The sequence below is a fragment of the Seriola dumerili genome, unplaced genomic scaffold (assembly GCF_002260705.1).
Source record: "Seriola dumerili isolate Sdu_G_001 unplaced genomic scaffold, Sdu_1.0 BDQW01001124.1, whole genome shotgun sequence".
Lineage (NCBI taxonomy): Eukaryota > Metazoa > Chordata > Actinopteri > Carangiformes > Carangidae > Seriola > Seriola dumerili.
The window spans coordinates 964,115-982,952 of NW_019175379.1; the positions used below are offsets into that span (position 1 = coordinate 964,115).

The 18,838-nt window shown below is 41.7% G+C and overlaps 2 protein-coding genes across 2 annotated transcripts in view; one reads left to right on the top strand and one right to left on the bottom strand.

The window, feature by feature from the left end:
• Positions 1–5,164: 5,164 nt before the first annotated feature.
• On the bottom strand, positions 5,165–12,995 carry shh (sonic hedgehog). Its single transcript, XM_022767185.1, has 3 exons — positions 12,497–12,995; positions 8,078–8,339; positions 5,165–5,968 (listed from the first exon to the last, which is right to left on the bottom strand). Exons 1-3 carry the CDS (start codon positions 12,794–12,796, stop codon positions 5,280–5,282), a joined length of 1,251 nt encoding a protein of 416 aa, XP_022622906.1. The 5' UTR covers positions 12,797–12,995; the 3' UTR covers positions 5,165–5,279.
• Positions 12,866–18,838, top strand: part of rnf32 (ring finger protein 32) — a 60,448-nt gene continuing 54,475 nt past the window's right edge. The window contains exons 1-2 of the mRNA XM_022767044.1: positions 12,866–12,945; positions 14,607–14,735. Coding sequence (XP_022622765.1) covers positions 12,866–12,945; positions 14,607–14,735 — 209 coding nt within the window. The remainder of the gene's footprint in view (positions 12,946–14,606; positions 14,736–18,838) is intronic.

The following is an 18,838-nucleotide window of genomic DNA, read 5'->3' on the forward strand; positions in this document are numbered from 1 at the left end:
AAAGTAGGTATACATGCAGAGACTTGAAACCTGCTAAAGCTGGGCTTATGTTTCATGTTAATACTGTTCACTGTAATTTGTTCCTGTTTGATTCTTATGCGTAGCTTCAACACATGAAATTTTAGTTGGGCAGTTAATTGTTGATGTGCTAAAACTAGCCCCAGTTTATATCTCTAATGTAATCATCAATTGCGTAATTCTGAAAAACCCCAGCAGGTCATTTAATATCACTTACTGCTATTTTGAAGACATGTCCAGATTACTTAAAAGACCTTTTTATCTTGCTGGTATAAAAAAATCATTTCTCTGCTGCATGTTTTATACAACACATTTCTAAAACTTAGGTTTATTTAATCCAATTTTTTGTTAAGTTGTGCTAGGCAACCGAGGAGATACAGTATGCCATCTCCAGTTTTGTTTGGTCAGTTGCATCTTGTTCTAGTTTACTTTTACTATAAACCAGATGGAATATTTTTGTACCAGCAAAATGCGGCGTTAAGTGTTTTCAAATGACCAAGAGTTTTTTTTCTAATTTACAATGTATTTATATTTTAGGAAATCAATGGCTTAAATCTGTTACTCTTAATGTGACCATTAACGAAAAAGTCTAAAAAGTAGAAGTACGGATTACATGAGAAGTATAAATGGGTTGAGCAGAAGCATGCAAAACCACTGGTATGGTCTGACACTTGTGGTGCTGGTTTAATCACGTTGGGCTGTTTGCACAGATGTTTGGTTTGGGATGGAACTAATGAGATTTGTCTTATGAAAACACACCTTTATGTGACCACAGTTATCATCACATCATACAAACGATGGCCTCACGGATTAACATATTAATTTTTCCACAGCATTCTGGTACGAAGAGCCGTTTACCAGCTTTATCCATGAAACTGCTTTGTCACTTTTCCTGCCTTAACTCACTCACTTCACGCTTCAGGTTTTTTTTCTTTTCTTTTTTACACCAATGCAGCCTGCGACCATAGGATGAAGACTTTACTTGAACTTACTTCCCTCATTAAATAGATGTTGCTGCATTCAGAGTATTGGGCCCGCCACATTTCCTCCCATTACTGCTTTTTCTGCCATCGCTGTTCTTCCAGCTTGCATATATTTTTACAGTTACTCATCTTTTCCTTGATGCTGCTGTTGTTGAATGAACTTGAGACTTCTGTATCAAGCAGGGTGGCCTACCAGGATTACCATTGTTTGTTAGCCCAGTGGCTGGAGGTTTCCATCTCTGTGACGACAGCCGGGTTCACAGAGCAGACACGTAACTCTAAAGCCGCTTTATGGCTTTCACTGCACCAAAGGTCATCCCAGCTTCTTGACATTCATTGTTTGGTTGGATTTTGAAAAAGACACTACAGTGGTTTCCTCATCTCAAACAGTATGGTGCACCAAATAATGACTGAAAATCCAACCTATTGAGCTTTGACTGAAACTGTTGACAAAGCATCTTGTCTTATGTTTTCACACTGATCTATCATATGAAGTGATCATGTTTTATGTTGGAATATTCTGAAATCACTGCGAAAATAGCTTTGATGCTGTAAACTGGTGTTTGTAAAGAGGCAAAATGCTTTTTATAAGAAATTGAGTATGTTTTTAAAGAGATGAAATATGTTAAATTTGGTACCAGTAACTGAAGGAAAATAAACTTTTTGACTTACACTGCAAAACGGATTTTGTTTTCATTGAGAAATTGGGAGTGGCTGGTAATTTTTGGAGTTCAAATCTACTTCATTTCAGACCTAAACAACCAAGGTGCTTTGGTCAGAAGTAAATAGCTAGACTGGAATGGTTGTCAGCTGAAGCAGTGGTTCCCAACCTTTTTTGGCTGGTCAACCCTTAAAATGAAGGACTGGCTACCTGTGACCTCTTGTCACATGTTGAATGTTATTTTTCAGCTGTGAGCAGTTAAATGACACTTCAAAAAGTGAAGAAGCAAAACTGCCCTGTATTTTATAAGAAAAAAAATCGAGAAAAATGGGGGGATGGGGGGGGGGGGATCTGCACTTGCGTAGCAGAACAATGCATGGCTAGCATAGCATACATGGCTGGAGACCTACAATGTTCTCCTCATAATACTGAATTAGAGGCTAATGTCTGAGACATGATAAGAAGAGAAGAGAAGAAATAGAGTAAGAAATAAAAGGGGCCAATCAGGCCAATGTTGAGCGTGTGGTTGTGATGCAGCGGTAGAGATTTGCATCCAAGTTCACTTGAGCACCCACCAAAGTGTTCTTCAGATCCAGGACCAACAGAGAGGTTCTTGAGAACTCTGTAAAAATGCTAATTGATTAAAAGTGAAGGGTTTCAGTTGTCATACATCTTGACTTAATCTGGTGACCCTGATATCTTTTCTCTTTATATTGGTGAAAAATGTATAATAATGTACACAGTATGTCTCTTTTGTCCACCTGCTGTATCATCAATCTAGCCATTTTTCATCCATCTGTCATGAGTTTATCTGCAATATCAACATGTATGAAATTAGTGTGTTTTAAAAAGTTCAGTCCTCTGTTTCAGTTTATTGACAGTAAGGGAGGAGGCAGTAGTTAAGGTGTGATAGCTTGTCAAAAAGCAGATCCTTGTCGGTTTTCATTTCCCTCCAACCTACCACTTACGTCTTGAACACTCTGCTGATTGCTGCCACAGAGCAGTAAATGTTGCCTTGAAAAAGTGGAGTGCTGCCTTTTGCAAAACTCTCATAGAAATGGGTAGTTTTGTTTTCCAGAATGCCAGACTGTTCATGTTTGCAAATGTCAACATTTGTAAAAGCTGTTGTTGAGCTCCAGCAGACTGAGGGACCCTGAGGGATTAGAGGAGGCTCTGTTTACCTGCTCTGAGGAATGCTGCCCTGCACGGACGCTTTTGTATCTGTCAGGGACCCAAGGTCACAGTGCCGGGAGAGATGGGCGGCTTTGTCCCTCCCCAAAGTTTCCACCTCACAATATCAACAACAAAACACAATGTGGGAGAAGGAAATGGAATTCCTGCTCATGTTGCAACAGTATTCAGACACTTGGCTTCAATGGCCCCTTTTACCTTTGATAAATCTGGGTGAAAGATGGCTTTTATCATTTTTTGTGATTTTAGAACTGAGAAAACTATAAAAGATTCACTTTATTTGTATATTCATATATTTCATACTCCATTTGAACCTCTGCTTCTCTATAGACCTGTACAGTTATTTTGTTTGAAGCATCAAACTTAAATCCTTAAAAACAACCAAAGTGAGAGCCACTGCAGTTTGTTCTATAACCCCTTCAATCTCCCAATACATTCATTTATTTAGTAGTGAACTTAAATAGCAGATTAAGCTCATTTCTTGCTATAAGTATAGGCAGTTCTCTTATAAAAAAAACTATTTACAACTCCCAGCTGTAGAATGATTTTTTTAAAACATTTCTCGGCAGCACTATCGGCGATTCACCACATGGTGTCGCACTTGCACAACTTAACAACAAGGCAGCTGTGGGGGAGACTGATGCTGTAATCAATTTCAGAGAGATATGTAGCCTTACAACACCAAAGCACATCTCAAGAGGACACACATACATCACTAAAACCTCACTATTAAGTGCTACATGCACACTCTAAGTCCCTATGAAAATATTGGAGGATTATAGCGATTTGTTAAGACTAACAAATGTTTTACTAAGCTGTGATTTAGACTACAATGACTGTATTTCTTCTGATGGAGCAATCTGACCTCAACCAGCAGACACCAAGAAGCAGATTTAGGGCCAACAAACACACTTCTGTTTAATTTGTCTGCAAGTTAGAAGTTATTTGCGGAGGGCAAACCTCGTTAAATTTAACATGGACTCTCAACATTTCGCAAGCATGCAAAAGGTAGTTCAAAGCGCAATATTTTCGCCATTTTGTAAAAGCTAGCAAAGAGGGCGAAATTGTTTGCTAGCTTTCCCAGTGGGCTAAACTCCCTCAGTTACCATGTAAAACTTGCCACATATTAACTATAACCGTCTAGAATGAATGCTTTGTTCATTATAAAAGATAATTGGACCAAGAAGGAAATATTAACACAACCCTATAACTGATTTGTTTATCAATTAGCTGTCTTAACAACTAATTTAAGACCTTAATATGGCCATAAAATATCTCATAATATTGTTCAAATGTTCCTCTTTGTGTTTCCTGTGAAGCTCATTCAGACAAAGACATGTAACAACTGCAAGTTTGAAGATTTTCTTTATCTCATTTTGTAATAAACATATAAATAATAAACTCTAGACATTTTTGACACATCGCCCTGTTATGAAAGTTAACTGGTATGGTCTGGCTATATAGACTATCCAAACTGTGCATCTGCCGCAGGTCATTTCTATAAAACTATTTCCCTATTACAAAATATGAAAAGAAAAATACATTTTAGTACATTTACAGGAGTTACTTATTAATTTATTTAACGAAACCGTTTCAGTACTACTTTAACTGTTACTGAATTGTCAGAATCTGCATTTAATATTTTTCTCAGAAGAAAACAGAAAAATAGAAACACACAAAAGAAAAAATGCAAGAGAATGCAGACATGAGGCAGAATATCTGTCCCTCTCCGACAACTTAAACGAACAGTTTCCAAAATAATAAAATTCTTAATAAACCAAGCAGTACAAGATTTTTCCAATACTTTCCCAACTACTGTATTTAAATTAAAATATATTCTCATATCTTACACTATTTCAAATAACGAAATGTGATTCGGTAGCGATCTGTCAAAATCTAATTTACAATTCTGTGTATAAAAATATAATTTATGGAACCCCGCGAAGTTTGTTCTCCCCAAAATATAACAGTCAGTTGCACATATATGCACATATGAACATTACAACCTGTCAAAGTTAGCTCCTTTCTACATGGTCTTCTTTCTCTTTGCGCAGTTTTTTTTTTCTTTTTCAGTTTTTTCATTTTTTTTCTTCATTTTTTCTTTCTTTTTTGCATTTGAGATATACAAAAATAGATTATGCACAATTTGCTGCTCACACCGTTTCAGAATCCATTTGTGTGACAGCAGCGAGTTCACATGAGAATAAATTATTCAAAGAGAAACTTTTTAAGGCTCCATTCATTCTTTGAAAGGGGACACATCTTGGAAAAGTCACTGAAATAAATATCCCAACTCCGCTGGGGCCTTTTGTCTTGTTTGTCTGTTTGTTCGTTTTTTAATTATTATTATTATTTTATTTTTTTAATCTACTGAATAGTTCGTGTGTCCTACATTTAAGTCCCATTCTGCTCCTGTAGTAGAGGTTTCAACTCGGGTATACTGACATCCCAAGTGGATGAATCGAGTGGCTGTCCAAGAGCCATGTTCCTAATTGATAAAGGATCTTGGAATACCAGTGCACTCCGTCGTTCTGTGCACTGGCTTGAGGCTGGGAACTGAAAAGCAATGAGGACACCCAGTGGGCGAGCCTGACAGGTGCCAGGGCCCAGTGCGCCAGGTCATGGTCTTCAATCGCTGCGTAACAAGACGCAAGGACCTGGTCCACGACAACGGTCCCCTGCACGGTCACCGGCGCAAAGGAGCCGTCGTGCTCTTGTGTGTAAATCCGTTTTACGGTCACAGGCTGGAGTCGACTCCGCTCGGGGTCGAAGACGAACACCTTTTGTCCAGGTTGGACTTGGCTGGCGAAGATTGCCGACATCCGCTTGTCCACTTTCTCCGTGTGGTTGTTGTGGCCGACGAAGAGGAGGTGCGCGGCGGTGAGGGTGATTTTCTGGCCCGAGTCGGTTTCGATGACGTAGAAGAGCCTCTTAGTTGTCGAGTCTTGGTCTATGAACATGATGAAGTCGGTGTAAATCATGTTTCCATCCTCATCTGCTGCCAGCACCTTGTCGCCGGTTTGGAGGTCTTTGACCGCCCTCTTGGTACCATCCTGAAGGGTGACAGTGGAGGAGCCTGGGAAGCAGCCACCCGATTTTGCTGCCACTGAATTTTCTGTTAAAATAAAATATATCATGGTGTTAAAAGGTGAAATTTGTCAAAACATACGGTTTTACACCATCAGAAAATGATTAGGAGCCTTTTCACGACTGAAGCCATTGTGGTTCTGCAACATTAAAAAAAAAAAAAAACATCTTAGAAACACACACAGTGTCCTAAAGCAGTGATATTTAAAGCTTTTAAACACTTTTAGGACTTAAAGATAAGAATCACACGTGCTTTTACGCATTCCAGTTAAGGACTACTGCTCCATTCAAAAGCCCATTCAAGAGAATCTTTTTTTTTTTTGCTCGTATTTGTGTTTTCTCCTGCCTCCACACATCGTGGTGGGCCATATGCATTTTGCATAATGATGCCTGTCGGCTCCTCCAAGCCAAATGCGTATTGGCTTGGACCACGTTGTCTGAGACGAGAAAACTGAAAGCCTTGGCTCATCTATTCTTAATTAAAAAACCCAATAAAGAGCAGGCATTGATATTCTAAATCAGCTTGTGGATCGAGCTACTCTCGGTAAAGAACACTTACGCCTTTCCCAGCTACTCTTCCCATATTTACTCAGGTGCAGAAACCTCTATGTGACAATTCACACAAATAGGCGACTCACAACTACTATTTACCCAGTGGAGCCACTTTTCCAAGCCTCTCGAGTCGTAGATTTGAATTTAAATGAGGGCCCGGACTCTTAAATGCTTTCTGTTGTGCAACATCAATGTCCCCTCTTTCTACCACCTCTCCCTGCTTTGTTGTCAGTCTTGATGACAATAATTTTGGCCTTGGTGGAGCTCTCCACATACCAGTCTCTAGGATCACACTGTCCTACACACAGAAAAGGCGGTTTCCTACTCAGAATTTGGGGCTTTTAATCTTCTTTTAAGATTCCCGAGCATGAAATAAGGTGACAACTGAAAACCAGATTTACCCCAACCAATTCAACATTGTTCAGCCAAATCCTTTTGGTAAAGTCGCATGACCCCTAATGACACGTCGGCCTGGCCCATACTGTGATCTCAAAACGTGTGTGCTGAATGATAAATAAGGGATTTATCAATAAAGTCTGAGCTAAGAAAAAGTGCCATGGTTCATCAATCAGTGAGAAGAAATATTTTCTAAGCCCAGTAGGTGTCCCATTGCTTAGTGAAGGCCTAAGAGGAAGATTATTTCAGCCAAAAGTGAGCCACAATAAAGGTCTTAAAATTAAAAATTAAATGTCAAAGCTAGAACAAATGAGATCCAAAATAAAGAGGTTAACAGACAAGTTTTTTTTTTCCTGTTTATCCCCTATATGACCAAACCCAAAAATGTTACGCTATCTAATTTAGAACTAACAACACAACTTGCAGAATCTTATTTTGGCTGCAGCTGCTGTGCAGAAATCCACAGAACAAAATGATTTGCTTTTCTGGGTCACACCGAGGAGCCTTGTTAGATTATGGCCGTGGTTCCCACCAGGAGACAGTGTGGGGCGATGTAAGATCAAGAAATAAGCTGCATGGGAAATGCTCATAACGCCACAGGCAGGGATGTGCCGCATACATCATTCATGGAAATATATATTTACATTTTCCTACTCCAAAAATCGACTTAAAATTAATCGTTATGCTGAAACTTTTGGTTTCTGCATTTCAACTATCTCGTCCGATAAATATTGAGATCTCGCTTGTTATTAATCATTCAATGAATGATATTTTTTTTTTGCTTTATAGCTGATCAACAGCTGTGCAATAAGACACACTTTATTACACGTCTTCGCTCACATGTAGTTTCTTGGAGCCTGTGAATGTGGCAGCTGATTGGTCACTGAAATCAAGTTGTTTTTTTGGACACTTGCATAACTTGCTTAACTTCATTACATCTAATCTACTCTTTACTCACAAGCAACTGATGAAAGTCTGATTTTGCATGAACCTTTCCTAGGAGATAAAGCAGGGCTGCAGTTTCCCTGAGCTGCACCTGCTCTTTTAGATGATTACAATCGCACCTGACGGAAAATGAGCGCTGGTGATAGACTTGGGTCATTTTCTCCTGCAGCCAGCATCGTGGCGCGCATGAGAGATTTTCTAAAGGCACAACAAAGTGGCTTTCCTCCCGTCCCGCAGTCATTACCTGCTTTCACAGAGCAGTGAATGTGGGCTTTGGATTCATAATAGACCCAGTCGAATCCGGCTTCCACCGCCAGCCTGGACAGAGTGCCGTATTTGCTCTTGTCTCTGTCTGAGGTGGTGATGTCCACAGCCCTGCCCTCGTAGTGAAGAGACTCCTCAAAGTGGTGCCCGTCCTCGTCCCAGCCCTCGGTGACCCGCAGCTTTACCCCGGGCCACTGGTTCATCACTGAGATGGCCAGCGAGTTCAGCTTGTCTTTACATCTCTGCGGGAAGGAAGAAATGGATCAGTTAGTCACCTGTTGTGTCATAGATTGGGTCGTAGCTCGCAGGTATAAGCTGCCCTGGCGCGTAAAGTGAAAGGAAGCCTGAGTTTAAAATAGCATCTGCCACCACAGTCTTTTTTTTCTATTGACACATTTTTGTTGCCAAGACTATCAGGTGCTCATAACTGTCTAAAAATATATCATCTTTTGGTCAGAGAAATAAAATATTAGACTGCATGCGCCACACTTAGAGGGTTTCTCCTTATACCCCCCACCCCCCACCCCCAGGAATATACCTTCCCGACAGATTCATGGGATGTTTTCTTGATCTCTGCCGTCTCTTATATAATAATAACAATTAAAAAAAAAAATCATATCTGGACTCACTGAGGCCTCGCCCACGCCTCTCCATCCCCACCTGACGCCCCTGATTCCTCCCAGCTGAGGTGAAACACACTGCAGCTCTGATCCTGAATGTGAGCTTGCATTTCTCAGTGTGAGCAGCAGCGTCAGAGGGCACATCTCGGATAAGAAAGCTGCTGATGAAATATTGATAAGGCACCGCATTCGCTTCACTGGCCTATAACATATGGGTCTTTGGTCTTGGAGAGGTGCGAGCAGAGTCCCTTTCTATCCAAAAAAAAAAGTGTTGCATCGAGCACAACACATATACATTATATATTCATGAGTTTGTATTAGGTCATGAAATCACCGACTTTTTTGTTGGTTGCAACTTGTCTGTTTTCTTTGAATAAATAATTGATATGCAGATGATATGAAGATGATCTTCAAGAGCAGCTGAAGCCTTAAAATATCTGGAGTTTGTCCTATAAATAAATCGTCGCACCCCAACCTCTCTGCGCTCTCTCAATGAAGATGCTTGGCCTTCTCCAAGACAACTATTCTCAACACTCAACCAATATGTCAAATAAAACATCACAAAGAGTCTTTTCAGTCCAACCGCGGAGGGAAACTTTCATTATTCTCCTCCTGCAAAGTCTTGGAAACGTGACATGCCTCCTTAAGTCGTGGTGTTTTGGCTGCTGACTGACAGACTTGTGAAATATCCAGGGATGGTATGGGCGCACAGAGAAGCGTCTATGTGTGACCCACTGTCCTCTTCCCTTATGGACAGGCTGTGTGTCCTAAAGGAAGAATGTTCACACAGACCCAAAAACTCGTATAACAAAAAAGAAAAAAAGAGGTTCCTCATATATCAGTGGCTGTTTTATGAGGATATCACACTTGTAGAATGTGTTGAATAAAAAACAGCTCCCTAAAAAACCTCCCACATTCTGAGTGGGTTTGTCGGAGTCAAGAGCCGTAAAGCTTAACCTATTTATTAATTCATTAGGTCGTGTGCCGCAAATCAAGCCAAATTCTGCTCAGCCACCGTGAAGCCCAGCAGGGTGCCCCGGACCGGCGCTTTGTGCTCGGGGTAAAGTTGTTCAACAGCCTCCCTCTTAATCTTTTCACAAATGATTTGGTTAGAGGAAACACTTATCAGCTACCTGTCAGTGCAAACAAGCCGCCAGCTCATCTCTTTTCCGACTCGTTTGCACTGTGGGCAGGGACTGCAGGCTCCTAACAGTGCTACACTGCAAAAAAAATAAACACTTCTAATCTAGTAGGAACTTTTCTTAAACGATAAAAGTAACCTTTTCCTGTGAGGGTGGTGTGATTTCACAAGGCAAATCGTGTATTTTCTTGAATCTTGAGTCGTTTTCTTGTCACAAACTCTACCCAACACTACCCAACGCTTTATAGATTATCCGGAAAATTCTTGAAACAAGGGAAACTTCATTAGAAATAAGTGGAATTTTGGAGATCGAGCAATCTGGCTGCTCCACAATAGAACATTTCCACTTATTTTGTGTCAGATAATATTCTACTACTGGAAGTGCATCTGGCATTTGCGGATGAAGATGGACATTTTGCAGCTCAGCCTCCAAACTGATGCTCCTGCTCACTGTAGGCCCCCGTCACTTCAGGAAACATCTATATATCTATCTGTAAATGTCTGTAAAACACCTCTCCTGGCAGCGTTCCTGGGAGTGAGCTGTATCTTAATAGTTAAGGGAGTAGGTGCTTGATCAAGCGCTCCTTCAAGTATCAAATATTATAGTCATGACTAGACCTCAGTGGATTGATTGATTGATTCACTTATTGCACACACCTAGGGGAGCTACAGCGGGCACGTGCCTTGTTTCATGTATGCGTACAACATCTATTTTCTACAACGCATGATAACGTGTAAAGTTCATTATATTAATGCGTAAACCTCCGTGCGTAAAAACCCACCGGATTCATGCGTAAAGCCGCGGGACAGCGCAAAGACTGTTGGCACAGCGTAAATCCTCATGTGATAATGCTTATGCCTTTGTCAGAGTAGTCTACAAAACAGCTACAGTCACTCTCCTTTGAATGTACATGCTTTAATTTGATGGCTTTGCAATGGCACGTACGATAAAGAAAATCTCACCTGTTTTAACTTACTATGGCCTCCCGCTGACCAAAGGTCATAAGTTCAAATTGCGTCTCAGGCCCAGTCAGGGGTGCCTAAAAGCCCTTTCATGTACATTTCACACTTAGAGTCGGTTGTTGGCTTTTCTGTAAACGCTCGGATGCTGAATGGGAAACGGATGATGAACTAGAAGCCGCAACTACTCTGATTTAAAATATATATATATATATATATATATATATATACATCTGTAAAACAAGAAGCATCTCTTAAAATGTTATTCAAAGCCTCCAAAACAGACAAAACCCTTTGTCAGAGGATTTGCCACCTCGTTTGTATGATTTGATACAGACCTGCAAACACAAGTGTTTATACAGCAGGTGGGGCATTTTACTCAGATTGAAAGCCTTATAATGAAGACACGTTTCTCTATATTCTCACAAATGAATGAAATAAGAAGCAAATGAAGCCGTTCTTCTGTTTTCTGGAGACCCTGGAACCTCCACGAGGAACCCTATGGGGGAGTGGGGGTGGGGGGTTGGGGGGGGTTCCTGAACCCCACTTTGCGCATCACATCCCCACGCGCCTGTAATTTCATCATCTGTGTGTATGAGAACCTATAGGTTTATGACAGAGGGGATGTGGGGAGGGCTGAGAGGGACGCCGAGACCGCACGCACAGTGAATATTTCATCGGAGCTCGTGCTCATGCATGGTGCGAGGCACGGGTTCAGGGACTCCGGCGCGCGCCCGGCGTCATCACCACCAGCACCACCACCATCACCACCGGCATTTTATTATTACTGAGCCAGTATCACCCAAGCGCTTTTAATAATTCACCAGCATCTGAGTGCTAAAAGTCATGCTGAAGAGACGCGGCATCCTGCAGCCTACATCTCTCCGACGTCTTGTGAGCCTCATCTTATCTGTACTGAACTAACTGCCTACATGAGGATGGAGTATTTATAAAAGATGTCATCTTCCATGCAAGTGCATTTGTAAAAGGCACCATCACCTCTGTGCGCCTTGCTCCTATAATTGACCGAGTCCCACCCATTTATGAAGTCCTGAACACTCTCAAAGAAATGTCACTGTTTTCATGCACTGATGCACACCATACGAAAAGCTAAATTACAGCAGCCTGTGCGAGAAAATGTCTGAATGAGCCACGCCATGCCTGAATAAGCCCGGCTGTTTGAAGCGGTGCGCATCCCCAGGGCTGGAATAAAGAAAAGGCGCTTTAAACAAGCTGTAATGTAAAGCTTAAATATGCAGCAAACACTGAATGTCTTCCTGAAATATAAGGTAATATGGATGTACGGCTATAAGGCAACAAATACTGTTTCACAGAGATACAAATATAGATATGAGGAGAGGGGCACATTAATATTTTAAATACACTGTCACAATCATGAAGGCCGAGTGTCCTGACTGTCCGCCTGCACATTACTTCTCCAGCTGGATTTCTACATTCGCTTCAAGCCTGCAGCCTTCGAAAACTCCCATGCTGGTGCATAAAGCGCATCTGCTTTTACAGTGAAGTTAAAAGGCTCAGTGTGAAGAGTTCAGCAGCGGGTAAAAACAGACTTCACTTAAGGTGCGCAATCAGTCTGACAAGGAGGTTGTTGCAGTGCGCAGTGGTGGTGCGTTAGGAGACGGGCAGTAGGGGAAAAAAGGTTATTCTGTCTCCTTACCTGAGTCATTAGCCTGTCGGCACCGGTGTTCTCCTCATCCTTGAATATGATGTCTGTGTTATAATTGGGAGTCAGTTCTTTAAATCGCTCGGAGTTTCTTGTGATCTTGCCTTCGTATCTGCCGCTTGCCCCGAGGGTCTTCTCCGCCACGTTGGGGATGAACTGCTTGTACGCAAGAGGTGTCAGCTTCTTCGGGTGTCTTCTCCTGCCGTAGCCCCTGCCCGGTCCGCATCCCATCCCAGAGGACACCAAGGACAAGCAGATGAGACCGACCAATACGATTCTGGTCCAGAGCAGCATTTTTGTCCTTTAAGATCTCAAACGAGTCGCCGCTGCTATCTCTACCGTCTGCCTCTCCCGGCTCTCGCAATGTCCTTGTCTCCTCCTCTACTTCGCCTTCGCCTGGTCTCTACCGTGGCAGGTGCGGAAATGAACGCCTCAGACAAATGGTAATAACGGGGCACATCGAAGGAGGGTTAAAAAAAAGTAGTGAGGGAATTAAAAGCCACGGGATCTCTAGTCGAGCTGCAGCCGCTTGTGTGAGGCGACCGCTTTTACTGCTTTGTATTATAGCACCGATCTATAGCAGGGGAGGGACTTGATTGGCTCGCCTAGACAAACCCTCCTGATGTTATCCCACAAAAAAATCTTAAAAGATTTCTTCCACCTGAGGGTTAGCCTGTGTCGCGGGGAGGAGGGGCAGTTCCATGGGAAAACATCAATTATATACCGTTTTTTTTTTCACCCTCCCATTTTCCAGATTTCACAGGGAAGGCAGGACAGACAGGAGCAGTGGCACAGTGCTGAGCTCAAATCTGAAGCAACGTAGTTGAAGTGATTTCAATGTGTGTGCGGTAATTGAAGTGCGTCTGGAAGAACTTTCCGCACAGAATGCATTTCCCAGGAGAATAAAACTGCTCGTGGACGCGCACTGCGCACGCCGCGCGCTGGATGAGTTTGCTGTGACCCCATATCTACAGAATTAATAAATAAACCTAACGAAGAGTTTACTTAGTGTGCTAAATATTAGATTGGTGGATTTAAAGTCGAAATGGCTTCTAAGACAGACTCATGCCAACGCGAATATACGCACGAAAATGACTTTGGAGACGTCTCATTCCACTTTGGTAAATACAAGTCAAGAAAAGCTGAACAAATATAACGGCATTTACCTCTTGGTTTGAAACTACTCCAACTCTGTCAAACTTCAGCAAAACTTAAAAATAAACCTGCACTCTATGCAGTGCGCGTACCGTGCGCCCTTGTTGCACCCTGCATTTTTACGCATCAAAATATGCATTTTATTCTTTTAATGATTCTTCCTCCCCATTCACTTTTTGTCTACGTCTGTATTCAACTAATTATAGTACATTGTTACAACTCTGACTCACATCATGAAGTTAACTCCTTAAGAATGAGGGAGGGAACGGTACGGACTTAGTAGACAATAGTAAATGAGGCTTTAGAAGGTGTATCCCAGAACTGTCCGACTCATCCAAGGCGGATTCTCATTGGAACCAGCCGCTTTAATGCGTAAATGTTCTGCATGCAGCTGCTGTGGGTCAAGGGTCAACCATAGGCTTTCTCTCTTCCTTCCAAAGTCCACTTCATTGACAGGTTTTCTCTTGGAAACCGCTCTATTTACTGGCCATGATAGTAGCATATGTGTTTGTGCCTAACTCCAACTTTCTCTTTTTCTCCCTCCTTTAAAGGAGAAGGGAAAAGGGGGGTCTTCTTGACTCATGGCAAACAGTAACACCCAACACTCCTGTAATCAATTCTCCACCTGTTATGATTTTGCTTAGATGTTAAAATATATTTTGTTTCAATCACCAACCTTCCTGTGCTGTTTTTTGCCCAACACACAGATAGTCATATTCCTGTGATTAGAGCCAATTCAAGTCATATTTTAGTGTTGTTGATTAAACCTGCATTGCACCATCACAAAACATCACTGTATCCACATTCAAGGCATATTAGTTCAGACAGACATAGATATCTAAAATGTCTCAGGAAGGAAAAGTATTTGTGTGATAACAAACAGTAATTACAGGAAGAGGGTCTGTTTTGGAGCAACTTTAGCTCTCATCACACTGACTGTGTGGCACAGGTGCTCTGAAGTGAGGACAGATAAACCAGCCTTTGGTGTGGCTTCAGTCTCATTAAACCTCACTCTGGCTGACCTCCAGTCTGGTGTTGTTCAGTCTGTGCCAGGCTCGTGGCACCACAACCAGGGCAGGTGAGACAGCCTGCCGCTCACTGAGACCATGAACATCAAGTCTTGGCCAAAAGATGGCTTGTGCACTTGGCACACTGCTGTGTAACCCCGACCAAAATACTCGACTACCAGTGATGGCTTTCAGCCTACGTATCGCTGAATCCCCACTGTTTTTGCTAAATGTCATGGAGATTCTCAAGATGTCTTTGTTAGACCTCAGCAGCTGTCTCTGCAGACGTGCTGTTCAAACACAGAGCTGACAGCAGTTGTGGTGCCCTGAGGGACACTGGAGGTGCTGTTTGGCCCCAGGTCAGAGTCTTGGTTCAGGTGTCACAGCTCTGAGATAAAACCTGGCATGCCACACAAATGTCTCAAAACCACAGAGAGAGGAAGAGGAGGCAGTAACAGTCCTTAGAGGTCTGAGTCCTCACATGCCAAAAGTATAAGGGTGTAATAATAATAATGATAATAACAGAGACTGTAAGGGGTTCTTTGTAAATGAACCAAGTCACAAAATGTGATGCTAAGTGAAATGAATAATGCAGAGATTGCAATGAATAATGCAGCCTAAAGAGCAAGGTGTGCTGATGTGACAGACTAGATTTGAACTTGAGTTTCTCCCACAGAGGAAACCAAGCATCTATCTGCTCGACCTGGGGCAAATAGTATTTGCAAACATTACACTTCATTGTTTGGTTTTGGCCTCCTCCAGTGCCAGATGGGTGGAGTTTGCAACTAAGGCCAATGGAAATCACAGCCGACAGTCTAGCTGATTAATCATCAAGTATCTAAGATCAATTTAGCATTTGAACTTTTGATTGAGAAATTATCTGATAGTGTCTGAAACACTCAAAAACCTTAAAGCAAACACCAAAAAATACTTGCGGTATTGCTACTGTTCAGGGTGAATGCATGCTGTGATGTAAACAACATGTCACCATACTGTTGTAGGGTTAACACATGATCAAGAGTAATATATTCACACATGTATGGACAATTTAGAATTTCCCCTTCAGCTTCAGAATAGCCGTTTTTCAGTTTGCCAAATGGATTTTGAAAGGATTTTATAAACCCGGCACCTAAAACCACAAAGGAGCGCATAATCCTGTGATTTAAGTTATAACAAGCAAAGTGGAAATTTTCACCTGACAACAGCATGATCCATGTTTTTTTGGAAGCCTGTGTGTTATAAAACCTATCTTAACATCACAATGAAAGAATTCTTTCAGGTCTCAAACAAAGTAAACAGCTTCCAAAAACCAAGACCTGTACCGCTATGTGACGCTCTGTAACTCAGTTTATTTTCACTGACCTTAGTTTTGCATATGAGGGTGACACAGCAAAACTGAGGCTGATTTTATGAAATAATTCTGGAGGGATTGAGGCCATTACACAATTCATATTAAGAAGCCTGTTGCATGTGATGGCTAATCCAATGTGAGGCGTGAAAACGGCCAATGAGTCATCAGTTTTTTGGACCCTTCTGTGTCCCATCGCGACCTGCACCCTCAAAACACAGACCTCACATCCGCTCGCTTAACCCTCTGCCTGCTCTGAAATGTCTCCATCTGCTCTGTTGCACCGTCTTTCTTTAAAAAGCTCACTCTTCAGCCTGACATTCAAGGGAATTAAGAGATATGCTTCGAATCAGACTAAATCCACACCCATGTTTGATTTCTTGTGCCACAGTCTCGATCAAGCATGAGCGAGATGCAACTAGAAGTGGTTGAGCAGTTTTTCACCAGTGTAAGTCCCCCCAATTACTGCTTTAAAGCCTCCTCCTGTCTGAATGTTTTGTAACATTGTTAGACGGATTAGGACTACAGAATAATCACGCACAAACATATAAGTAGTGTCAGGCTTTCTGTGTTGTTTTCCTTCGCTGAAAACATGGTTTCCTTTCTTCCAGCCCAACAGAAAGCTGGCCCTACCACAACTCGTTGTGGTTTTCTCTCACAGGTGGGGTCTGCATTCAAACCTTTATCCTGTTCTGAACTTTTGACAAAGAGCTGATAGCACAGACACGTCGCCTTGTATCCCGTGAACATGTGTACTCTTTTGTCAGCGTAATAAAGTTTGAATAATCTTCCTCTAAATGGTTTATCTAAGCCGCACGCATCAAGCATTATGAAGCAGTAAAGAGTCAAAATTCAGCTGAACAGATTCAAGTGCCCTGAGGCTACTCTGTCAAGCACAATGGAAATTTCACAATACAGTATCTGGAATCACAGCCCTCAGCGTGCCCCGGAGTCTGTAAAGGCATTTTATTTGCACTCTCCAGCCGCTCCCAATACTTAAACATTAAACGCCAAGGCTAGACAGGCAAAACCACTTTGAACTGCAGTGCAGGGTGAACTCAGTGGGAGGGGAAGGAGGTGAGTGACTGGAGAGCGGGGGGCTGGTGGTGTGTGCGATACTCCGCCAGGTGAGTCAGTGCTGGCCACCGTGCAACACCATCACAATCTTAGGCAACAGTGACGGAGAAGGGATGGGCTCGGTGCTATTGATGAAGTATTGAAGTATGAGTAGTTGTTTGCTGTCAGTCCTAACTGAGTTTCTGAGGAAACACTGTAAAGAATTTGCATCTAAACATTTTGTTTTCCCTGTTTCTGAGCCACCAGAATTTTCTTTAATTTCTTTAAAAAATAAAGTTAATGCCACTGGATTGAGATTACTTAAATTTTTTTATAAAACAATCTGGTTAGTTTCAGTTTCTTGACAGTATATGTGGCTGAGTCCAGTTCACTTGTAGTTATATTGTAAAGGTAGTTCAGCATTTTAGGAAATAACATTTATTTTCATTTTGTGCCAAGAGTTAGATGAGAAGATTGATATGATTCTTGCATCTATGCTAAAATATGAAGCTACAGTCAACAGCCAGTTAGCTTAGCTTATCACAAACAGTAACTCTAAGCAAGATAGGAATTCATATTTCCCAAGATGCTACTATTTCTTAATCTTGAAAAAAAAATTGTAAAGGGATGTTAAATTATAAGACAGGAGACAACAAAAAGAAAAAGGAATGGTCAAAATTAATGCAGCAGTGGCCGTGATAACTTTTAGTCTTCGAATGGGTCAAGTTCAGAAAACACTTGATCCCACAATTCCCATAATGCAACTCAACAGTGTCTTCTGTGAGATCATACCTGCCTGGTAAATGCCCACATCTTTCAAACTCATTCATGTTCCAAGTTTTGCTAATAATTTAAAGTTTCAAGCCTAATCAGAGATAACCTTGATGACATCACTGTGACATCATCAGGGTTAGTCGTAGAATGTCTCGAGACTGATCTTCATGCGTAAAATCAGTGTGGTGTCCCTTTAATCAAAACACCATCAGTGACTCAAAGTCATAAAGTTGTGAAACAGTCTATGTCTGACTGAAGTATCAAACTTAATCGCACTGTAAGATCGGTTATGCAGATACACTTTTTTGAGATGAGCAATCTGCTCCAACATGAACTCTTCAACATTTGCTTTCATTAAAGTGAGGACACTGATTCTATCTCTCTAATGAGCCCTGAGTGCTTCGAGTGTGTGCCATTTCGCCCCAGGCTACAAAAATGGAGGTTATAATTCCCTTATGACTAAAATGAGGTGTAGGAACACAACAAACAGCAGGAAAACTTCATCACGCCCCGTTAGCAGACTACTACCCACGCTAACCACACAAACCACCTGTGTGACTGATAGTCAATTATGATATGCTAACATGCTGCTCAGGCATTCCTCTCCTCAATCAGCTCTTTCTCATCTGCCTTGATGATATCTGCAAAACACTGTGTCAGTCATCAAATTGATGCCCAGTTGTTTATTTGTTAGGTTGTTGGGATGAATATAGATTACTTGCATATTTCACATTAATAAACATTACTAAATGTAATTTCCTGTGCTATGGCATTCCAGTTTCCCCTTTGATTTACACCAAAGTTGATTTGCCGCAGATATTCCAATTTATCAAAAAGAGGAAGTCCTGGCGTGCTCTGTTGTGTCACATTCTGTGTTAAATCAAGGTTGACAGCGATCAGTTCCACAGCAAACTATATCCTTCCCGCTTTGTGCATTCATTCAAACTTTACTAATCCAGGAAATTGCTGCCACTGATCAAAGTTATTGCCTGGAAG